Source organism: Salmo salar, chromosome ssa25, assembly GCF_905237065.1.
Source record: "Salmo salar chromosome ssa25, Ssal_v3.1, whole genome shotgun sequence".
In the NCBI taxonomy this organism is placed as follows: domain Eukaryota; kingdom Metazoa; phylum Chordata; class Actinopteri; order Salmoniformes; family Salmonidae; genus Salmo; species Salmo salar.
This window is the reverse complement of record NC_059466.1, coordinates 33,172,132-33,197,690: the sequence shown is the minus strand read 5'-3', so window position 1 is coordinate 33,197,690 and position 25,559 is coordinate 33,172,132. Positions and strand designations below refer to the sequence as shown.

The window sequence follows — 25,559 nt, the reverse complement described above, 5'->3', positions numbered from 1 at the left end:
ACCAGCAGCAAGAACAACATCATTGATGTATACAGAGAAAAGAGTCGGCCAGAGGACTGAACCCTGTGGCACCCCCATAGAGACTGCCAGACGTCTGGAAAACAGGTTCTCCAATTTGACACACTGAACTCTGTCTGAGAAGTAGTTGGTGAACCAGGCGAGGCAGTCATTTGAGAAACCAAGGCAGTTGAGTCTGCTGATAAGAATGTGGTGATTGACAGAGTCAAGCCTTGGCCAGGTTGATGAATACAGCTGCACAGTATTGTCTCTTATCGATGGCGGTTATGATATCATTTTGGACCTTGAGCGTGGCTAAGGTGCACCCATGACCAGCTCGGAAACCAGATTGCATAGTGGAGAAGGTACGTGAGTAGTTGTGGTGAGTAGTTGACTCAAAGAGAGAGAAAGACAATAGTTTAACAGTTTTGAACAAATTCAGTTCTTCCAAAATGAAGAAGAAGCAAGAGAGAGATAGAGAGAGTAATTTTTTCCCACTTTCAGTTTCACTTACTTAGCTAGCAAATGCAGCTAGCTAGTTTAGCCTACTCAAACACCCAGCTCAATCAGAGGGATGCTATGTTAGCTAGCTGGCTATGACTATCCAACACCGGAACTCTTCCAAGTCAAGGTAAGCTTTTGGTTTTACTAATTTATTGCCACCGGGGCCCGCCGGTGTAAGTGCTAAACTACTTACACTGTAACGTTACTGCATGATTGTAGTGGGTTTACTAAAGCTTTAGTTCTATTAGCTATGTTGACTATGACGTTACTTTAGCTAATATGGTGACAACTATCTAGGCTGTGTGTAGTGGTTATGATATGGTTTGGCTTGAAAGGTTTTTTCGCCTGGTCACATACAGTTGATGTAAGTCCACAATCGAAGGGAAAAAGTGAGAGGAGAAGAGTGCATAGATGCGAGAAGGCATACAACGAGGCTGCTATAAAAGTGAGCTGTGTTTACCCATGATCAGGGGTGTATTCATTCTGACGATTCTGCAGAAAAACGTTTCTTAAACAGAAGCAAACAATTTTTTGCAACTGTTGGAGTACTGATTACACCCTATATCAGCTAGATGCAAGCAAGAGTGTGCAAGGCGGTATTGAATGTGTCACTGTCTGTCCATGTGTCACTGTCTGTCACCTTCGTGGTAAACTATAATTCATAGGTTATGTTGTAGCATGATGGGTATAAGGAAAATGTTTGTATCATGTAGTTGCCTAAACCTATCACTGTTACATTGAACTGGGTGAATAGAATATGAATGACAGTCATTCAATATGCTGTAATAGAAATAAGGCCATGCTCATGAAAAAATAAAACTGATTTAGACCTGCCTAAATAAAATAATGGATGTATTGTGATGGTGTAGGGCAGGCTATATTCAATGGATTTATTATACTTTTTTAAATGAAGCTGTTCCAAAGTTCTGCATCAGCGGCTTGTGTGCATGGAGGCCTGGGGATGCTATATGTGTATATGCTCTTTAATAGTAAATTACCATGAGACTGGCAGTCATTTGCATAACAATTGCCAGCTGACAAAATGCAATGACTGCCAGAGCCCTAATTTCACTTCATTTTAACATTCTGTCATAAAAAAATTAGTTTTCCCATCTCAAGAGGTTAAATAAAAAATGACTATAGTAAGTGACTATTAAGTGCCAAATAAAGTAGCTAGGTCACCATAACAGGGTTTTCTATTTCTTCTTAAATCAGCCATAAATCCCTAGCTTGTGACAGGGGAAATGGAGGCTTGTTATGTGATAAAAGGGAAGGGCAATGGAATACAAGCCTGATTTTTGAATTTTTTTTATTGTTAAAACATTTCTAGCCTGTATATGGGTTGACGTGCTATGCTCGACCTGCTCAGTTTTCCACCAGAAAACACCAGAACATTTCCAAAAAGAGTAGAACCAGCTCACCAGCTTTTAGATTTTCAGTGTTCTTTTTTTAAAGGAATAGTTTCACTATATTAAAATGAGAGTTCATGTTGGGGTTGACCTTAAAATGAGTGACAGACATAAATTAATCACTAATCACATCTTCAGAAATGACCTTGTCAAAGCAACAAAATAACTAGGGCTTTACAATGATGGTGAGACATTTTGGGAGTAAGTGGGTTAAAATCACTCCTAGAAGTTACACAGGGTTGACGGAGGGACAGGTCAAAATGCTGGATTTTGGCAGTTTAGCGAGCGTTTATTCGTATAAAAAATGTGAATGCTGCATGTGGTCTACAGTATCTTACTTCATTTAATATATAAGGCTTTTAAAATTCAATGTTGGTGCACAGTTTCTACTTCAATTATCAAAGGGATGCAAAAGGCACTCTTTCCATGGAACGATCCAGGATAAGCCAGGTGAACCCTCATTCATAGAGGTCATACTCAGGTGAATGAAGCTCGAGACAATGTGTTTTCTCCAGTTATTAAACTGTGATGATAGAAGGATAGACATCCTCAGGCTGGATGAGATGTGTTCAAGATAACAGTACATAGGGGCTCTGAGTGACTGAACAAGTGAGCACTACTGGAGAGGGAGAAAGAGTGAGAGAAGAGAGAGAATGCAAGAGAGGGAAAGACAGAAAGAGAGAAAAGGTTGTTACCGTCTCTCCTTCGCTCTAAGACATTTCAAGCGAAAGGTAAACTGAGAAGAGGTAAGAAATAAGTATTTCGCACCTGTATACCTCCATAACAAAGCGTCTTGGTAAACTCTGGCTTTTCCTGCATATTTGACATTTAGTCAGTAATCAGGATTCAGCTGTGTTCTATTCATGGTCACTGTGAGGGACACAGTCAGTGTATGAAATGTCTTTATGACCGTGCTACGTGACAGGAACACACTCTCTGCCAAATATACACCTGCATGAGTCTGACCCAGAGACACAACATGAGATCACATGACTCTCCTCCTACACACACGCAAAACAACAACATGAGAGTGTGTCACATTTTCTTATGAAACACACACAACAACATAACATCCACAGAAATACAATTTCTATGGTAACACCTGAGATCTCTTCACCACACCAAAGCATTTAATTACGTATGTTGTCTCTAGGAGTTAGGAGTTGAGGGGGGGATGAGAGAATATGTGGAGAGTGAGAGTGGGGGTGTGGTGAGAGGAAGGAGGGAGGTAGAGAGGGGGTGAGGTTGCGTGTAGCAGGAGGGTGGGTTGTACAATGGAGACAGGGTTGAGTGGGTGAGGAGTATGGGGTTGAGGAAGGTTGGGGAGTAAAAGAGTGGGTCAGGGTGAATAGAGTACATGGGATTGGAGAGGGACCCTCTGAATGGAGATTTGTACCTCTGTCTCAGCCCCCCTTAACTCTTAAGGATCTGCCCCTTTTTTTCAATTTTCACCTAAAATGACATACCCAAATCTAACTGCCTGTACCTTAGGACCTAAAGCAAGGATATGCATATTCTTGATAATATTTCGAAGGAAATACTTTACAGTTTGTGAAAATGTGAAATTAATGTAGGAGAATATAACACATTAGATCTGGTAAAAGATAATACAAAGACAAAAAACATGTGTTTGTATTGTGTACCATCATCTTTGAAATGCAAGGGAAATGCCTTAATGTACACTGCTCAAAAAAATAAAGGGAACACTTAAACACAATGTAACTCCAAGTCAATCACACTTCTGTGAAATCAAACTGTCCACTTAGGAAGCAACACTGATTGACAATACATTTCACATGCTGTTGTGCAAATGGAATAGACAACAGGTGGAAATAGGCAATTAGCAAGACACCCCCAATAAAGGAGTGCTTCTGCAGGTGGGGACCACAGACCACTTCTCAGTTCCTATGCTTCCTGGCTGATGTTTTGGTCACTTTTGAATGCTGGCGGTGCTTTCACTCTAGTGGTAGCATGAGACGGAGTCTACAACCCACACAAGTGGCTCAGGTAGTGCAGCTCATCCAGGATGGCACATCAATGCGAGCTGTGGCAAGGAGGTTTGCTGTGTCTGTCAGCGTAGTGTCCAGAGCATGGAGGCGCTACCAGGAGACAGGCCAGTACATCAGGAGACGTGGAGGAGGCCGTAGGAGGGCAACAACCCAGCAGCAGGACCACTACCTCCGCCTTTGTGCAAGGAGGAGCAGGAGGAGCACTGCCAGAGCCCTGCAAAATGACCTCCAGCAGGCCACAAATGTGCATGTGTCTGCTCAAACGGTCAAAAACAGACTCCATGAGGGCGGTATGAGGGCCCGACGTCCACAGGCTGGAGTGTGTCAGCAGTTCCTGCAAGAGGAAGGCATTGATGCTATGGACTGGCCCGCCCGTTCCCCAGACCTGAATCCAACTGAGCACATCTGGGACATCATGTCTCGCTCCATCCACCAACGCCACGTTGCACCACAGACTGTCCAGGAGTTGCCGGATGCTTTAGTCCAGGTCTGGGAGGAGATCCCTCAGGAGACCATCCGCCACCTCATCAGGAGCATGCCCAGGCGTTGTAGGGAGGTCATACAGGCACGCGGAGGCCACACACACTACTGAGCCTCATTTTGACTTTTTTTAAGGACATTACATCAAAGTTGGATCAGCCTGTAGTGTGGTTTTCCACTTTAATTTTGAGTGTGACTCCAAATCCAGACCTCCATGGGTTGATAAATTGGATTTCCATTGATTATTTTTGTGTGGTTTTGTTGTCAGCACATTCAACTATGTAAAGAAAAAAGTATTTAATAAGATTATTTATTTCATTCAGATCTAGGATGTTGTTTAAGTGTTCCCTTTATTTTTTTGAGCAGTATATTATTCCAGCCCAGGTGCAATTTAGATTTTGGCCACTAGATGGCCAAAAGTGTATGTGCAACGTTTTAGACTGATCCAATGAACCATTGCATATTTGTTCAAAATATTGTATCAAGACTGCTAAAATGTGCCTAATTTGTTTATTTATACATGTTCAAGTTCATAATTGTGCACTCTCCTAAAACAATAGCATGGTATTCTTTCACTGTAATAGCTACTGTAAATTGGACAGTGCAGTTAGATTAACAAGAATCTAAGCTTTCTGCCCATATAGGATATGTCTATGTCCTGGAAAATGTTCATGTTACTTACAACCTCATGCTAATCGCATTAGTCTACATTAGCTTAACTGTCCTGTGTGTGTGGGGGGGGGGGGGGGAGGACCGATCTTGTAGAGCAGTGGTTCCCATACTTTTTATAGTCCCGTACCCCTTCTGCTGCGTACCCCCTCTAACTTGGCAATGTTGGGTTGTATTGGAGAGTCTCAGTCTTAAATCATTTTCCACACACAGTCTGCCTGTATTTAGTTTTCATGCTAGTGAACATGGTTGCAAAGGGCATCAGTGTCTTAACAGTGCGATTTGCCAAGGCAGGATACACAGAGCGCAGCCCAATACAGAAATCTGGCAGTGGCTTCTGATTAAATTACATTTTCAATGAACCGCTTGTTGCAATTTTGATGAGGCTCTCTTGTTCAGATATCGGTAAGTGGACTGGAGGCAGTGCATGAAAGTGATAACAAACCCAGTTGTTTGTGTCATCCATTTCGGGGAAGTACCTGCGTAATTGCGCACTCAACTCATTCAGGTGCTTCGCTATATCACATTTGACATTGTCCGTAAGCTTGAGTTCATTTGCACACAAAAAATCATACAATGATGGAAAAAGCTATGTGTTATCCTTGTTAATAATTCAGACAGAGAAGAGCTCCAACTTCTTAATCATAGACTAAATTTTGTCCCACACATTGAATATAGTTGCGGAGAGTCCCTGTAATCCTAGATTCAGATCATTCACGCGAGAAAAAGCATCACCCGGATAGGCCAGTCATGTGAGAAACTCGTCATCATGCAAGCGGTCAGACAACTGAAAATTATGGTCAGTAAAGAAAATTTTAAGCTCGTCTCTCAATAAAAAAAACATGTCTATACTTTGCACCTTGATAACCAGCGCACTTCTCTATGTTGTAAAAGTGTTACATGGTTGCTGCCCATATCATTGTGTATTGCAGAAAATACACAAGAGTTCAGGGGCCTTGCTTTAATGTCCAAATCCTCTTTCAAGCTGTCAGGCATTCCCCTGGCAGCAAGAGCCTCTCGGTGGATGCTGCAGTGTACCCAAGTGGCGTCAGGAGAAACTGCTTGAACGCGTGTTACCACTCCACTATGTCTCCCTTTCATGGCTTTTGCGCCATCAGTACAGATTCCAACACATCTTGACCACCAAAGTTCATTTCATGTCACAAAGCTGTCCGGTATTTTTAAAATATATTTTGTCCTGGTTTCCAATGGTTTGCAGAAGAGGATGTCTTCCTTACTTGACCCCTCATAAACGTAACAGACATATACCAGGAACTGTGCCAGGCCCGCCACATCTGTTGACTCATCCAGCTTTAATGCATAGAATTCACACTGGCTTGTATGCAAAGCAGTAATTGTTTCAAAACATCTCCTGCCATGTCACTGATGCTTCATGAAACAGTGTTGTTTGATGAAGTCATTGGCTGTATAGTTTTTTGGGCCTTTTCCCCCAGCATTGTCCCAGCCATATCCGCGGCAGCAGGAAGAATTAAGTCCTCCACAATAGTATGGTGCTTGCCTGTCCTAGCCACTCAGTAGCTCCCCATATAAGACGCTTATAGCCCCTTCTTATGGTATCTGTTGCTTTTATACATGTCTACTACTCGAAAGTCGTCTTAATTCTCACTCAAAAACCCACGTGGCTTATTTTTCAAATTGGCATGTTTTGTTTCAAAATGTCTGGGCAAGAGTGACGGTTTCATTGAGTTGTGAGATATGTGCAAAAGTACTATAACACACTGTGGCTGAGGAAAGACCCTACTCCCAATATAAGTGAACCCCAAATCAATGTAGTTCTCATCATATTTGCGCCTCTTCGATGGTCCAACGTCTCTGTCTGTTGTCCATAATAGCTGTCAGTGTCCATAATAGCTGGGCTAGCAACAAATGTAGAATTACTGATGCTAGCATTGGATGTGCTCGTGGAAGCAAAACAACTTGTATCTTTGACAGGTGCAGGTGTAGTACTGCTGCTAGTAGCAATACTACCGGTAGAGCTGGTATGTGTCTCTATGGACGCTGTCCTTACTTTTGTAAACTATTTATCCATTTTCGAGCAAACGGAATGAGCAGCAGCTACGTTTTGCTACATTTGGCAGTGAAACGAGGCTACTCAGGCGCGAAAAAAACCTCATCCAAATGTATAGCTCCGTTCGGAAAATATAAATGAACTTTTCGAAAATGTGAAGAAAAATATAATATGTATCTTTAAAAAATAAATGTGAATCACATTTGTATTTGGCGTACCCCCGACAGCATTGCGCATACCCCTCTCTTGTAACTCACTCTCAGCCTCCTCTACTACACTGCTCTATCAGCCCCTCTACTGTAACTCTCTCTCAGCCTCCTCTACTGTAGCTCTCTCTCAGCCCTACAGGTATAAGGGTGGGAGGACAATGCCACGCTGAAGAGGGCTTAACATGAAGGACTTTTGTTTCTTTCTCTCGCTGTCTGTCCTCCATCTCTCCCTACCTCTGTCTCTAAACCATGATGACCTTGAGCAGTGCCATATGAGGATAGTTTACAGTGACCACCCTGTCCACTGCTGAACATCATTAAACTACAAGATTGCAGATAAAAACAGCTCCTGTTGAACTAGTGTATAAGTAAACTCAAACAGAGAGAATGTCTTGTACGCCAGTTGAGAAATAAACAAACCTTTCCAGCCCGCAGGCCAACAGAAACAGGTACCAGGGCTTAGACTGAGACACTACCTTGTATTTCCTTCTGTCTCTAACTCTGTCTCTGTCTCTAATAAGGTTGCATATTTGGGGGAATATTCAGAGGTGGAAACTTTCCATGGGAATATATGGGAATTAACGGAAATATATGCAAATTAATATTAATACCATTTAAATGTAGATGGTTTTTGCATTGGATATATTTACCATATCATATGGAGACAGAAACATAAACCTTTTACCTTATAAATATACATAATTGCAAATGATTAAATCCTGCCAATAGAAATTTAAAAAAACTATTAAGTTAAGAATTTAACTTTAATTAAATGAGTTGACTCTTCACATGGGATGATTTGCACACAATGCAAATAGTCCGGGTAGCCATTTGATTACCTGTTCAGGAGTCTTATGGCTTGGTGGTAAAAACTGTTGAGAAGCCTTTATGTCCTAGACTTGGCACTCCAGTACCGCTTGCCATGCGGTAGCAGAGAGAACAGTCTATGACTAGGGTGGCTGGGGTCTTCCTACGTCTTATTGGCAGACTCGACAGCCTTGGTTTCTCAAATGATTGCCTCGCCTGGTTTACCAACTACTTCTCTGATAGAGTTCAGTGTGTCAAATCGGAGGGCCTGTTGTCTGGACCTCTGGCAGTCTCTATGGGTGTGCCACATGGTTCAATTCTCGGGCCGACTCTCTTCTAACCAATCAGTTCACATATGGTGTCCAGAGCACAGCTGGGGGCAGAGGGTGGTCTATAGCAGGCGGCAACGGTTAGAGACTTGTTTTTAGAAAGGTGGATTTTTAAAAGTAGAAGTTCAAATGGTTTAGGAACAGACCTGGATAGTAAGACAGAACTCTGCAGGCCATCTCTGCAGTAGATTGCAACACCGCCCCCTTTGGCCGTTCTATCTTGTCTGAAAATGTTGTAGTTAGGGATGGAGATTTCAGAGTTTTTGGTGGTCTTCCAAAGCCAGACCTAAAGCAAGGATATGTATATTCTTGATACCATTTAAAAGGAAATACCTTGTAGTTGGTGGAAATGTGAAATTAAATTAGGAGAATATAACACATTAGATCTGGTAAAAGATTGTTTTTTGTACCATCATCTTTGAAATGCAAGAGAAAGCCATAATGTATTATTCCAACCCAGATCCAATTTAGATTTTGGCCACTAGATGGCAGCAGTGTATGTGCAAAGTTTTACACTGATCCAATGAACCGTTGCATATCTGTTCAAAATGTTGTATCAAGACTGCCAAATTTGCCCAATTGGTTTATTAATACATTTAAGTTTATAATTGTGCACTCTCCTCAAACAATAGCATGGTATTCTTTCACTGTAATAGCTACTGTAAATTGGATAGTGCAGTTAGATTAACAAGAATTTAAGCTTTCTGCCCATATCTGATATGTCTATGTCCTGGAAAATGTGCGTTACTTACAACCTCATGCTAATCACATTAGTCTACATTAGCTTAACCATCCCGTGGTTGGGACACCGATCCTTTAATTGAACTCTTTCAGCTTCCTCTACTGCACTGTTCTATCAGCCCCCTCTACTGTAACTCTCTCTCAGTGCCATATGAGGGTAGTTTACAGTGACCACCCTGTCCACTGTTGATCATTAATAAACTACAAGATTGCAGATAAAAACAGCTCCTGTTGAAACAGTATATAAGTAAACCCAAACTGAGAGAGAATGTCTTGTACGCCAGTTAAGAAATAAACAAACCTTTCCAGCCCGCAGGCCAACAGAAACAGGTACCTGGGCTTAGACTGAGACACTGGCACTAACTCTGGCTCTAACTCTGGCTCTAACTCTGGCTCTAACTCTGGCTCTAACTCTGGCTCTAACTCTGGCTCTAACTCTGGCTCTAACTCTGGCTCTAACTCTGGCTCTAACTCTGGCTCTAACTCTGGCTCTAACTCTGGCTCTAACTCTGGCTCTAACTCTGGCAATGTTTTTTGTGATGTTTGCACATAATTTTGCCTTGTGTTTCTTGACTATACCACATCCACTGCATTTGACATTGTCCTCAGGATGTCAGACAGACGTCAAAGTAATAGACAGTTTATAATTGCCATACATTTTTTTTCAGTTGGTACATCTTTTAATCATATTGGGTGTTTTTGGTCTCACATGTCTGGAGGCGCTGGGTTGAGCCGATTTTGTGGTTGCTCTGAGTGAGTGGAGGGCTGTGGGTGTGAGTCTATGGGTAGCTTTATGTTGTTGACCTCAGTTTCATAAATAGTCACTAACAGTTGAGAGGAACTGAGAGAAGACGGGTGTGGGCTGTGAACTTTATTTGTGTCGAAGGGAACAATACATATTTTCATACTCACAATTGAATAACACATTTTAAATACAGTATTCATGGTATAGGGTACAACCACAAGCTTGCATTGGCAAATGCAATACATGTTATATGAAGTTAGATGGGTCTATCACCCAAACCACAAGAATCAAAATGACAAAATTAGTCTAGTTGCTATACATTGAAATGAGGAATGTGCACAAAAAAAGTATAGATTTCTGTCATAAACATATCTCAGATGATATGACTGCTATTAGCGTCTCACTTTGGCAGTCTCTGCACACCAAAAATCCAGCTGTGTACAAAGCACAAACGTGTTTCAGTCTCTTGGGCAATTGTTTGTGGGATGTAAAGTGGAAGGAAATCCGACGCCTTTTCCACTCTTGTAAGAAACAATGAATGTGTTGTGGGACTTGCCTTGGAAGGCGTATCACTCACTACGCAGTATATTAACAAGTGCAGTGGGAGGTATGAGGCCAGGTTCACTATCTCTGGGAGGAGACGGGACACTCACCCACTCAGTCAAAGCCAGATAGCGGAGAGCTCACAACCACCATCTCCCCATCTCGGACAAAGCATAACATAACTGGACATCACTTCGCACTAGACACTGTGCCATTTCTTCGAAGAGGCCACAAATAAGGGATTTTTTTCTCTCAATTACAAGTAAGGCATTTTACATACATTTTAGCTTCTTTTGCTAACCACTTGACAGGAGCATCTCCATAACAAGAGGCTGCGGACCAAAGAGCTGCAGTCCTATAATGTCGGTTCCAGAAACACTTATGTTTCAGCAAACACTGCATTTGTTAGGCTAATGGTGTATTGCTGCAGCGGAGTTTTGTGTAAGATATTAGCCTAATGTGACTACTGGCCTCTGAAACTTCTCAAGTCATTCTAGTCATAGATAGAGACATCCTCTTTCGCAGCGGGGCGCGCGGATTAGCTGTGCCCATTCAATGAGCGCCGCCAGTTTACTACACTGAGTCCGCTGGCATTTGATAAGGAATGTGGTTTGTTGTCACGGCAGATTTAAACCTGATTACAATGGGACGGAATTGAATGTGCACTCAAATAGATAGGCTTCAGGTCGTGTGTAAAGGTGTCGTTCCACGAAATGAGTCCCTTTTGCGACCCATTCATATTTTATTTTGTAGAAATTGTGCACCAATATTGCATATTAAAAGCCTGTCATTAAAAGCCTGTCATATTAAATGTGAAGTTCCCGTTAATATTGACAATACATGGACAATTCTATAAATCAGATTTATAATATGAACAGAGACTTTATAAAGTGCAAATATTGGCCCTCTGTGCAACCTCTGACTTCTAAGAAGATTTTAACCCACTCAACCCCAACATTTCCCCAATCATTTTAAAGGCCAATAATTTTTTTTGCTTTGTCAAAGTAATTTCTGAAGATTATTATTCATTTCATGCAGTTAATGATTCATTTAAAACTGTCACTCATTTTGCAAACTGGTCTCAGTGCATTTTGTATTATTCTGTACTTAAATCCGAGACACTCCCTTTAGTATGATAGGCAGGGTTGGGGAGTAACGGATTACATCTAAGGGATTACAAAAATTACAAAAAAATGTTTAACTGTAATCCGGTACGTTACCAACAAAAATATTGTAATCAGATTAGATACTTTTGAAAAACTAGATTATTACTTCGAGGATTACTTTTAAATTCAGAAAGGATGTTTGCGAGAGAATTTTTTTGGACACTTCTGTTTTCTTAATGACATTCAAATCAGCATTGAAAAAAATCTGAGTGAGTCTGACCACAAATCAGAGACCACTATGATGACACATCAAATGTGTTTGATGGATCGCGGGAGAATAGCAGGAATAGGCTTTTGTAGGCTACAGTACAAGCTATGTCTTCCAATGATGTAGTCTACGGTGATACAGATATCACTTATTGATATCTACATAGCGTATTCAAATCAAATCAAATCGTATTGATGTGAATTATACTGCTGTCCTCTCATTTAGATATTTGCGCCTTACGGATTGTGGTTGTTGTGGATGGCTGTTCACAAATCTAAATGTGTATTTGAAACCAATAGTCGTTGAATTCAAGAAGTTTAAGCTGTCTATCAGTCATTGTTTTTGAAACCAGTGGACAGCCAGTGAAAAATGCGCTCTTGCAACAGCTGCATAGTGCAGATCCAAGCCTATGGAATTAAAGTGGGGCTTTTATTGCTCAATGTAATTCATGCTGATAAAATAAATAAATCCATAGGCCTAATGGACACAAGCTCAAACTCGCAAACTTTTGAAAGACTTAAAGAGGCAATCTGTAGTTGCAACATCAATTTTTTGATGTATATATCCATTGATTACTGAAGAATCTAATTTATAAATGCATCAGCTTAGTTCAACTGTCACACTCCATGAGAACCCAAAATATAAGCTTGTTTTTCTCCAATGTTTGTAAACATTGTAAATGTAAACAAACACTTTTGCCTCATAACATGGTTCAAAAATATATATTTGTATCAGGGATGGTCAGTCCTCGCATCTATAGCTCTGACTATTAATTTGAGAGTGGTTACATTTCTCCAGGCCCATCCCTCAGTTTATCAAAACTTCTAATGCCTCTTAAAGGGAAAGTAATCTAAAATTAACGGAATGTAATCAGATTAAGTTACTGAGTTTGGGTAATCCTAAAGTTACGTTACTGATTACAATTTGACAGGTAACTAGTAACTGCAACGGATTACATTTAGAAAGTAACCTACCCAACCCTGATATGTTACGTTTGGTATGGTTACGTAAAACAGATGGTTATTTAAGGCAAAAACAAAAGTAGGGTGGTTGGTCGGATTGTATGGGTAGATGTATAACGCAAACGTCTAGCAACTCAATGGTTGCGAGTTCTAACTCTAATCACGGACAACTCCTAAATTGAACACTAACCTTAACGCTTATCTAACGTTAGCCACCTTGCTAGAATTCGTAACATATGGTATGCAAATTTATAACGTATTGTAATGAAACAGCAGAGAGCAGGTCTCGAACCCTCGACCTTCAAGCCCGAAGTCCGGCGCGCTATCGACTGTGCCGCAAAAGCATGCTCGTCCGGCAGAGTCGATTTCCGCGTTACACTACTCCCTCCTTTCAAAGAGCGCGTCCTCGCGCTAGCTTGCGACTCAACGTCTTACAGAAACGCGCTCACCGGCCAAGCACACGCACTGTCGTGGATGCAAGGTCCGATCACTTCCTTCACCAGTGTAATGAAACAGCAGAGAGCAGGTCTCGAACCCTCGACCTTCAAGCCCGAAGTCCGGCGCGCTATCGACTGTGCCGCAAAAGCATGCTCGTCCGGCAGAGTCGGCGTCTTCTCATTTTTATAGCCAACTGCTCCACAAACAGCTGAACGGGCCGAAAACGCTCAATTGTCATCAGTTTTCATAGCTTTTCTATTGATATTTAATTGGATATATGCTAACAAAACAAATAGTGTTGCATGATTTCGCATAGATCAGAAAAGTTAATGTCTCGTCCATGCACAGCATTCTCTGTACAGGGGCAATATATTTCAAAAGCGAAACATTGTTTCCGAGGTCTGACAAGCAGACAGGAAGGTTTATACAAACCATCGCTGTTGGAAATCGAAGTCTAGAAGCAAGAGTAAATTGGTTAATACATGCCATAATGCTTATAACATTGGTCGCTTGGTAGAGATAGAATGTTGGTTCCATGTGTGTGCGTCTGTTAGCCTAGGACTTTGGTATACAAGTGTGAATCCTTAGCCCAGGGCTAAAGTTTAGCCCAGGTTAACAAATGCTTATATGTACAGGTTAAGCCTGGGGCTATGAACAATGCAGTGTGAAAAGGCCTAAGGGGATTTATGGCTGATTTAAGATGAAAACTTCAACCCTGTTACTTTATTTGGCAATTAATAGGCACGTACTATAGTAATTTTATTTAACCTCTTGAGATGGGAAAACATGTTTATGAAGTAAAACAAAGTCCACCAAGTTACACTACCCTCAAGGGACTCATGTTGTGGAATTACCTGTCACGTTTGTCATATGATGATGATGATGGAGACCAGGGCGCAGCGTGTGTATCATTCCACATTTTATTATAACTGTGACACTATGCAAGACTTACAAAACAACAAACTGTGACGAAGAGGTGCAACTTACTCAAAATAATCTCCCAGCAAACCTAGTGTGGGGGGAAAAAACAACTTAAATATGATCCCCAATTAGAGACAACGATGACCAGCTGCCTCTAATTGGAGATCATCCCCCCAAAAAACATAGAAATACAGAAACTAGAACCCCACATAGAAATACAGAAACTAGACAAAAGCCCCAACATAGAAAAAAGAAACTAGAACCAACATAGAAATAAATAAACTAAACAAAACCCACTGTCACGCCCTGACCTACTCTACCATAGAAAATAAAAGCTTTCTATGGTGAGGATGTGACATTACCCAAGACAATTTTTTTTTATTACTCAACATAAGTGTGTGTGTGTGTGTGTCTCACTGATAAAAATGTAGTAGTTCCCTTGCCTATAAAAAAATATTTTCTGATAAAATTATAAGACATTTATAAAATAATAATTGTGACACATTGATAATCTAATAGCATAGTAAAAAGATTTTAAAAAGTGATTCGATTTGAGGTGCTTAGGTACAAAAGGTTCCCAATATAGCAAATATATAACTAAAACGAAAGAGTTCCTCTTCCTCATCTCATTTTGCTTTAGCAGCTACACTATATATACAAAGTATGTGGAAACCCTTTCAAATTAGTGGATTCGGCTATTTTAGCCACACCTGTTGCTGACAGGTGACTAAAATTGAACACACGGCCATGCAACCTCCATAGACAAACATTGGATGGCCTTAATGAAGAGCTCAGTGACTTTCAACGTGGCACCTCTATAGGATGCCACCTTTCCAACAAGTCAGTTCGTCAAATTTCTGCCTCGCTAGAGCTGCCCCGGTCATCTGTATGTGTTGTTATTGTGAAGTGGAAACGTCTAGGAGTAACAACAGCTCAGCCGTGAAGTGGTAGGCCACATAAGCTCACAGAACGGGACCGCTGAAGTGCGTAGGGCGTAAAAATCGTCTGTCCTCGATTGCAACACTCACTACCGAGTTCCAGTTTGCCTCTGGAAGCAACGCCTGCACAATAATTGTTCGTCGGGAGTCTCATGAGATGGGTTTCCATGGCCGAGCAGCCGCAAACAAGCTTAAGATCACCATGCACAATGCCAAGCGTCGGCTGGAGGGGTGTAAAGCTCGCTGCCATTGGACTCTGGAGCAGTGGAAATTAGTTCTCTGGAGTGATGAATCAAGCTTCACCATCTGGCAGTCCAAAGAACGAATCTGGGTTTGGCGGATGCCAGGAGAACACTACCTGCCCAAATGCATAGTGCCAACTGTAAAGTTTGGTGGAGGAGGGTTAACACAGGTAAACAGCTTTTAATGCTCCCTTTTTGTCTTGTATTGTAATGCATCATCGGCCCTGCATGCTGCTTGCCTAATGTGTAATCATCAGCAATAATAAGATACAGCCACCCTTACAGTGGTGCCAAATATAATAATATAATGTTCAAGTTCATACATACTGGCTTTGAGCAGGGCATAAAATTAACTTTTTGGCCTTACTTACTGTGGCAGGTAGATTTAAAAATCTACCAGTCACTCAGATTTTTTACCAGTCAAAATATTGTTTTCCGGCTAAGATTACACAAACGAAACACAAACTGATGATCATGCTTTGTAATGTTTCTAGAACAAGAACTGTGTTACTAGTAAGAAGTAATGTGGTATATTGTTTAATTTCATTTAAAAAAAAAAAACTTTTTTACCAAAATATCATATAAAATATATTTGTGTAATGTGTAACTCTGTGTTGTTGTTTTTGTCGCATTGCTTTGCTTTATCTTGGCCAGGTCGCAGTTGTAAATGAGAACTTGTTCTCAACTGGCCTACCTGGTTAAATAAAGGTGAAATAATATATATTTTTAAAAAATCACAGATGAGACCAACATGTTCACCTGCCCCCTTAACTGCGGGAGGTTACCGTGGTAGTGCGATTTGAGTCATGTTTGCACTTGTGAGATCGAGTCTGACTAGACTAGAGGCATTGTCTTTTCATCCATAGCAGTTGAATCTCAAACATAGAAAAACAAACTAGCTTGTCAACAAAACAATGTAAATAGCCAAGGACTAAATCTCACTTCTGTAGACTTTTTTTTCAAGTAAATTAGACCAACTGTTATGCCTGTGCATAGCGCTTCTAAAATCTTTCAATCAGCTCTTCACATGTTCACAGCCGCCAGCCAGGCAGTTGTAGTGCGATTCATTTACCAGCTATGAAACAAAACGGCTACTGCAGCATTTCTTTAACTATAAATGTGATCCTACTTGACTATACATGTGATCACACGTGACAATTTTTATTCACAAAATAATGTTAGTGAAATGCTCGCAATGTGAAGCCCTGACAGACATCTTACCTGCCAGTGCTAAAATCTACCCGCATGTGGCAGGTGTTAATTTTAGGCCCTGCTAGCTCTCATGGTAGGTAGTCTATCTATGTTGTAACCAGCTCAGCCTCATTGGGTGTTTGGAGTGTGATGAAACTAAAGGTTTGTGATCTGAATATTCCCCTTTTGCTTTGGGGGGCAGATGAGAGGGGGAGGAAGGAGAAAGAGCAAGAGAAAAGTGTGCAGCTGCTGCTATTAGGGAGAATGACAAAACTACTGTAATAAAGGGCAAGAAGTCACGGACACCGACGTCTCGCTTCCAGACAAACTAAACACCTTCTTTGCCCGCTTTGAGGATAATACAGTGCCACCGACGCAGACCGCTACCAAGAACTGTAGGCTCTCCTTCTGTGGCCGACGTGAGTAAGACATTTAAACGTGTCAACCCTTGCAAGGCTGCCTGCCCAGACGGCATCCCAAGCCGCGTCCTCCGAGCATGCGCAGACTAGCTGGCTGGTGTGTTTACGGACACATTCAATCTCTCACTATCCCAGTCTGCTGTCCCCACATGCTTCAAGATGGCCACCATTTTTCCTATACCCAAGAAAGCAAAGGTAACTGAACTAAATGACTATTGCCCCGTAGCACTCACCTCTGTCATCATGAAGTGCTTTGAGAGACTAGTCAAGGATCATATCACCTCCACCTTACCTGTCACCCTAGACCCACTTCAATTTGCTTACCGCCCCAATAGGTCCACAAATGATGCAATCGCCATCACACTGTACACTGGCATATCCCATCTGGACAAGAGCAATACCTATGTAAGAATGCTCTTCATTGATTATAGCTCAGCATTCAACACCATAGTACCCTCCAAGCTCCTCATTAAGCTTGAGGCCCTGGGTCTCAACCCTGCCCTGTGCAATTGGGTCCTGGACTTCCTGACGGGCCGGAAACAACATCTCCACTTCACTGATCCTCAATACTGGGGCCCCACAACGGTGCGTGCTCAGCCCCTCCTGTACTCCCTGTTCACCCATGCCTGCGTGGCCATGCACACCTCCAACTCAATCATCAAGTTTGCAGATGACACAACAGTAGTAGGCTTGATTACCAACAACGACGAGACGGCCTACAGGTAGGAGGTGAGGGCACTCGGAGTGTGGTGTCAGGAAAACAACCTCTCACTCAACGTCAACAAAACAAAGGAGATTATCGTGGACTTAAGGAAACAGCAGAGGGAGCAGCCCCCTATCCACATCAACGGGACAGCAGTGGAGAAGGTGGAAAGTTTTAAGTTCCTCGGCGCACACATCACGGACAAACTGAAATGGTCTACCCGCACAGACAGTGTGGTGAAGAAGGCGCAATAGCGCCTCTTAAACCTCGGGAGGCTGAGGAAATTTAGTTTGTCACCAAAAACCCTCACAAATTTTTACAGATGTACAGTTGAGAGCATCCTATCGGGCTGTATCACCACCTGGTACGGCAACTGCACCACCCACAACTGCAAGGCTCTCCAGAGGGTGGTGCGGTCTGCACAACGCATCAACGGGAGCAAACTACCTGCCCTCCAGGACACCTACAGCACTCGATGTCACAGGAAGGCCAAAAAGATCATCAAGGACAACAACCACCAGAGCCACTGCCTGTTCACCCCACTACCATCCTGAAGGCGAGGTCAGTACAGGTGCATCAAAGTTGGGAACAAGAGACTGAAAAACAGCTTCTATCTCAAGGCCATCAGACTGTTAAACAGCCATCACTAACACAGAGAGGCTGCTGCCTACAAATAGACTTGAAATCATTGGCCACTTTAATAACTGGATCACTAGTCACTTTAATAAGGCCACTTTAATAATGTTTACATATCGTGCATCACCCATCTCATATGTATATACTATATTTTATACCATCTATTGCATCTTGCCTATGCTGCTCTGTCATTGCTCATCCATATATTTATATGTATATGTTCTTATTCCATTAATTTACTTAGATTTGTGTGTATTTGGTAGTTGTTGTGGAATTGTTAGATTACATGTTAGATATTACTGCGCTGTCGGAACTAGAAACACAAGCATTTCGCTACACTCGCAATAACACCAGCTAACCATCTGTATGTGACCAATACAAATTATTTGATTTGATGTTGTGTGCCAGAGGTGAAGGGGTCAAGTGCCAAATAGCAATGAAAGGGGCTATCAATTGAATAGCGCCATGATCGTTGAAAGAATGAGCTGAAACCACAGACAGCCCTAACACAACACACACATGTCTATTGGCCACTGCTCCAGGTACATGCACTAACACACTCAGTCACAGATATCGCAGACAGCTTGGCGTGGGCAACGTGGTATTCTGCGGTCACACACTATCACACAGCTCTCACACACCCAGCTGCTCTAAGCGGTCACGTTTCAATGCACTTTAACACGCTGTGTCGCCCAGCGGCGCTGACTGTCTTTGACCATGGCTGGACCGGGTCTAAAGTAGTTAAACCCCCTGGCAACCCAGTGTTTTCCAGAAGCACACGGAGTAGCCAGCCAAATAGAAAAAGTAGCCAGCCAGGATCCTGAAAAGGTATTCATTCAGTGTATTGTTTTTTGGGGGGGATATCTTCTAAGCTTATATGATCAGGACTATTTTCTAGGTAAGAAAACATAAACCTTTTTTAACAATTAACCTGTCCTCTCTTGAGATTAAAGTATTTTATAGCAGGATATGCATTTCCACAATTATGGCTCCCCAGTGGGTGGGCCTGGCTGCCAAGTGGTTGGGCCTATGCCCTCCCAGGCCCACCCATGGCTGAACCCCTGCCCAGTCATGTGAAATCCATATACTAGGGCTGTCACGTCCTGACCAGCAAAGGGAGTAATTGTATTATAATTTGGTCAGGATGTGGCAGATGGGTATTTGTTTTGTATGGTTTAGGCTGAGTGTGAATTTTGTAGGTGTGTTTGATTTATTATTTCCGGGTTTATGTTCTATGTTTTGTATGTCTAGGTTCATTCTAGTTCTTTGTATTTCTATGTCTAAGTAATTGGGTGTTGGAATCTCAATTGGAGGCAGGTGTTTTCTGTTGCCTCTGATTGAGAGTCCTATATATAGGTTTGTGTTTTGGTTGTAGTTTGTGGGTAGTTGTTTTTGCATTGCGTTGTATATAGCCTGCAGAATTGGTCCTGTCGGTAATTGTGTCTTGGTTTTTGTGTTCACATTTAAGTAAAATATGATGAGCACGCAACCCGCTGCGTATTGGTCCACTTTTTCCGACAGCGATTTCTCGATATCTTCAGACGAAGAGGAGTGCGACAAGGGCCTAATGAATTTATTTCAATTGACTGATTTCCTTATATAAACTGTAACTCAGTAAAATCCTTGAAATTGTTGCATATTGGGTTTATATTTTTGTTCAGTATAAGTGGAAAATGTACCCGGCTGGAAATTTGTGTGTAACCGGTTGTACAGCGCTAGTGGCAAACACTGATATCCCGGCTCTGTCTCCCCACGTCTCAGTATGTGGACGTGTGCCAATCAGGAGGAAAAGGAGAGGTTATATCACTCATGGTTTTCATGTTTAGGGTTTGTTCTTCAATCCCTCACATTCCTCCCGTCATGTTCTGACTGTCAGGGGAAGAGAGACATCATACCTGAGTGTAAGAGGACCAATCAGACATACAGAGAGGTCAGAGGTTGTGCTGTAATAAAATATTGAGCAGTGTGTGCTTGTGCGTGTGTGTAAGTGTTCATGATGCATGTTGCATGAGTGTGTAGGATCCCTTTGCGTGAGTGTGTGTACTGTATATGATTAGTCTCAAATGTTTTCAGATCACATAGCTGTGGTTATGACAGAGCTGTCCTTTGATCCTCTTGCGATGACAGCTCTTCTCTTTCTGGAGGTGCAGAGGCTAATGTTTCCCTTGTAACGAGCACGAAAAGGAGGAGAATTATTTAAAACGGCATCGGGTTTCTCATCCCGACTGACGCTGAATCTGGGAACGCCAGGAAAGTTGAGAAAATACACAATGTTTGGGTTACAGATCCACTTCCTCACATTTAATCTGGATGTTGTGTTTTTGGACTAATGGCAACATAGCTGGTGCTGCCCTCTGACTGGATGGCAAAAGACAGCTTTGGCAGTCATTCCTCAATCATCCCAAAACAACAGAGCCATTATGAATTAATAAAGCATTGTTTTACGAGTTAACTACATTTAGATTTTTTCCAGATCTGGTGGCGTATAATAAAAAGCTATGTGTTTTTTTTGTTAATTTCATTTGGGTGCCTATTAGATCGCATAACATACTGTAGAATGCAGGGCTCTGTTAAGAAGTGAATTGCTTTTCTGATCTAGCTCTGCCCCAGGAACGGAGTGAGGTCAGGACTGATGGGTTGAGATCTTGTTAATAAAAGTCAAAGGAACTCAGGGCAGCGCTCTCTAAATATAGTTCAAACATTTACTGTGACATGGCAAACAGACAGATTGATATCAGGACTGATGGGCTGCTGTCTTCTTGTCTCTACAGATCCCAGATCAGTGAGGTGTGCGTGATCGTTCCCAGCAAACGGCAGAAGGATGAACAGCTTCGATCTGGATGAGCTGTTCGACACATGGGAGGACCTGAACCTCACAGGCCTCCTGGAGAACGGGACGCGGGTGGAGATGGGTGGCTGTCCCACGGCCTTCGACCGCAGCGCCCTGCTCCACTCCATGTGCATCCTCTACGTCTTCATCTTCGTGGTCGGTTTGGCCGCCAACGGCCTCGTCCTCTGGATCAACATCCGTGCCCAGCACACCACCTCCAGCTCCTCCCCTCGCCACGAGACGCACCTCTACATCGCCCATCTGGCGGCGGCTGACCTGTGCGTATGCGTCACACTGCCCGTGTGGGTGAGCTCCCTGGCACAGCACGGCCACTGGCCCTTCAGCGAGTTGGCGTGTAAGCTCACCCACCTACTCTTCTCCGTTAACCTCTTCAGCTCCATCTTCTTCCTGGCCTGCATGAGCGTCGACCGCTACCTGAGCGTGACGCGGCCGGCCGACAGTGAGGATGGGGGCCGGCGCCGAAAGCTGATTCGCCACAGCGTGTGCATGGGGGTGTGGCTCCTGGCTCTGGTGGCTTCCCTGCCGGACACGTACTTCCTGCGGGCTCTGAGGTCATCACAAGGGGAGGTAGTGCTGTGCAGGCCGGTGTACCCAGAGGAACACCCTAGGGAGTGGATGGTAGGGGTCCAGCTGAGCTTCATCCTGCTTGGTTTCATCATCCCCTTCCCTATCATCACTCTGGCCTATGCCCTCCTGGCCAAAGCACTCTCCTCCTCCTTTTCCTCCTCGGCAGTGGAGCAAGAGCGTCGTGTGAGCCGCAAGGTGATCCTGGCCTACATAGTGGTGTTCCTCGGCTGCTGGGGCCCCTACCACGGGGTGCTCCTGGCCGATGCCCTCTCCCTGCTTGGCCTGGTTCCTCTGAGCTGTGGGCTGGAGAACGCCCTCTACGTGGCGCTGCACCTCACCCAGTGTCTGTCCCTGCTCCACTGCTGCTTCAACCCCATCCTCTACAACTTCATCAACAGGAACTACCGCTACGACCTGATGAAGGCCTTCATCTTTAAGTACTCCACACGTACAGGCCTGGCCAGGCTCATAGAACAGACCCATGTTTCTGAGACAGAGTACTCTGCCGTCGCTGTGGAGAACACACCACAGATCTGAGACTGAACTCTAGAACACACTCTGGAACTCAAAAACACATCAAGGACATTTAGAACATAGTCTAGATCAGTGGTCACCAACTGGTCCATCTCCAAGGCTTTCCTAGTCGATCGCCAAACATTTCTGTAAAAAGCCCAACGATAAAGCCTTGTGTTCTTAATTGATTTGCACTGTTTGCGGTAGGTGCACTTTTTTATCATTTAAGGTACAAACTCTGCCCACCCGGTGGTCCTGGAGATCAAATCAAGTACACCTATAGGCCTACCGCTGGCCAATCAGATACTTTTGTATATATAGTGTATGTGGACACCCCTTCAAATGAGTGGATTCGGCTATTTCAGCTTCACCCGTTGCTGACAGGTGTATAAAATCAAGCACACAGCCATACAATCTCCATAGACAAACATTGGCAGTAAAATTGCCTTACTGAAGAGCTCAGTGACTTTCAATGTGGCACCGTCATAGGATGCCACCTTTCCAACAAGTCAGTTAGTCAAATTTCTGCCCTGCTAGAGCTGCCTCAGGAAAATGTAAGTGCTGTTATTGTGAAGTGGAAACGTCTAGGAGCAACAACGGCTCAGCCGCGAAGTGGTAGGCCACACAAGTTCACAGAACGGTCTGTCCTAGCATTGCCTGTATTCGAGCTGCAGCAGTGATTATATATAGAGTTGACCCAATAGCTGCATTATTTTCTAAACTGCTAGAGGTGTGTGTGTGCGTACGCGGTGTGGGGACCTCAAAGTCCACTTTGAAAATAGTTCGAAGGGCATTAAAATACTGTACATATATTATCATTATGAGATTGTTATTAACTTTAGATATATTTTTGTACATATTTATGCTATGCTTCGACTTTCCAACTTTGTATTTTCTATGTTTTTACTCATTGTGTTGTGGATTCAGAAGTCCATTTCAGTAATGTCTATGTGTTCATAAAGCTGCCTCATTGTAAATGAGAGTCCCTTGCTCTGTGACACCAGTCCTGCCGTTTACTTCAATCTCATAATGCTTTGAACCAGCTCCCTTTCCTCATCTCCCTCCTTCTGTGACGCCTGACCTAGAATGACTAGAGAGGTCCCGGAATTGTCTCAGAAAATGTTGAGTTCTCAGAACAGTGATCATTTAAGGAGAGGAGACAAGGAAAGGAAGCTAGGTAGGAGTGTTGACACAGCCTCTATCTCTATCACCACATATAGCATAGCTGTAACCATACAATACGTTATGGCTAATATTAGCATTAGCGATAATAGTGAGACATGTGTGCTTCATATGGCATCTAGGACGCTGCATCAGCACACAGACCACAGCACAGACAGAGAGGGCTTTATGACCAATAACCCAACACAGCTTTACTGCATCCATGTGTAGGCAGCCACAGCCACAATGCTGGACAGATGTGTATAAATGCTGCAGACTATCAACACGAAAAAGAGGAACTACATTCTGAATCTTTTATTGGGATATATCCTGTGTGTGTCAATGTATGTCTGTGAGTGCGAGAGACAGCTTGTATGTGGGCGTGCATGTGTCTGTGTGTGCGTGTGTGTCTGACTACATGTTGTGGGCCACAGTGCAAACCGTGTGACTCACACAGTGTTCCATGCCAAATTATGATGTTGGATATAGGGATGAGCATGATTATTTGAATATTAAAATGTCCGAACGGATGTTAGTATTCGAATACTTGTGTGAATATACATTTCTGCTAGAAAAAAAATGTATAGGCCTATTTTAAACACCCACAACAGTAGAAATAAATTTCTCGAGCTGAAAGACGATGGCCAGAGCTTACCCATTATGTTGCACAATGATGTAAATAATTAATCTTTTTAGTCATAGTACATTATGATATATTTGAGCTTGAAATGCCAAATCCGAATGTGTGACTTTGGATGTTTCTGTGAGTCTTACGCCTTTTTTCTTATGGGATGACGTGCAAATTCTTTACAGCCTATGTTTTGTTTCAAAGTTGGGTTTTATTTAAATGTTACCACCTACCAACATGGCAATGTTAATTAATCAGAAACATCTGCTGTAAAGTTCTTCCTATTCGCAAGTCATCTGAGAGCCAAACAGCTTTTCTCTGTAGCAAAAACTTGGGTTTCTACTAGATAAAACAGCCACAAAGTCAAAATGGTCTATACCATACAAATTCGTGAAAACAAAAATGTGCTTTTTGGTCTTCATTTAAGGTTAGAGTTAGGCTAAGGTTAGCAGTGTGGTTAATGTTAGGGTTTAGGTGAGAGTTTGATTAAAAATCCAATTTTAAGATGTGAAAATGTAGAAATAGACGGGGTTCATGACTTTGTGGCTGTGTTAACTAGTGACGACCCTACACTTGGCCGCCTTGCCATGGAGCAAATTAAATTAACACAAATTAATGTTTTTGCATCTCCCCTCTTTTTTTACAAGCAAATTATCATAATCCATTGGATAATTTGTCAAGTTTCACTTATTTTTCTGCTAGTCTGCATTCCAGTTCCACCTCAGACACCGCCAAAACAACCACTATGCCGATGTCGGCTAAAGCGGAACTGATTGAATATAGTCCTTAAGTAAAAAAAAAAACACAAGTATTTTCAATATCTGGATATCCAACAAAAATGTATGATACTATTCAAATATTGAACAGATGTCAAACCCCTATCCCTAGTTGGATATGTCCTAAACATTTATGTGTACAATGCTATTTCTGTCTGAGGTAGCAAACATATTTAGTTTGATACATTGTCATGAGTCATCGTGTTATCTGATTGGATGCATATGTATCCTATTACATTGTAAGGGTTGCAATCCTAGCAGTGATTATTAAAAAAATAAAGAAACCATGACCAGCATGTCTACAAGAAGAGGCATTCCATTATATTATATAGAGATATTTTATGTTTACTGTATGCTATGGATTTTGTTACTCATTAAATACCAACAATTAATACTGTGTCTGAAGATCTTTTGCTTTGCATTAGTACTTTAATCACAGCTTTTTAATTAAAGTAACAAATGGTGAAATGTAACCAGTGTTTATTGCATTACTGGACAGCTTTAGTATAGCAGCTCTGACTGGACACCTCCAGTGGATAAAGTGAGCTATATTTAAGCAATAAGGCTTCAGAGGGTGTGGTACAGTGCATTCGGAAAGTATTCACACCCCTTTACTTTTTCCATATTTTGTTACGTTACAGCCTTATTCTAAAATTGATGAAATCGTTTTTTTTCCTCCTCAATCTACACACAATACCTTATAAAGACAAAGCAAAAATAGTTTTTTTTTTTTTAAATTTTGACATTTGAAATATGTGAAATATCACA

General features: G+C 42.3%; 1 protein-coding gene across 2 annotated transcripts; it reads left to right on the top strand.

The window, feature by feature from the left end:
* Positions 1-511: 511 nt before the first annotated feature.
* On the top strand, positions 512-25,183 carry LOC106586625 (atypical chemokine receptor 3). 2 transcript variants are annotated; one of them, XM_045707681.1, is made up of 2 exons: positions 512-628; positions 21,067-25,183. In XM_045707681.1, exon 2 carries the CDS (start codon positions 21,117-21,119, stop codon positions 22,248-22,250), a length of 1,134 nt encoding a protein of 377 aa, XP_045563637.1. In that variant the 5' UTR covers positions 512-628; positions 21,067-21,116; the 3' UTR covers positions 22,251-25,183. The 2 variants fall into 2 exon arrangements, with proteins under 2 accessions (XP_045563637.1, XP_014029587.1); XM_014174112.2 differs by lacking the exon at positions 512-628 and adding an exon at positions 10,556-10,733.
* Positions 25,184-25,559: the final 376 nt, after the last annotated feature.

Bases quoted from the DNA above. Each gene is read 5' to 3' on its own strand.
- LOC106586625 (XM_045707681.1), top strand. From the start codon at position 21,117: ATGAACAGCTTCGATCTGGATGAGCTGTTCGACACATGGGAGGACCTG.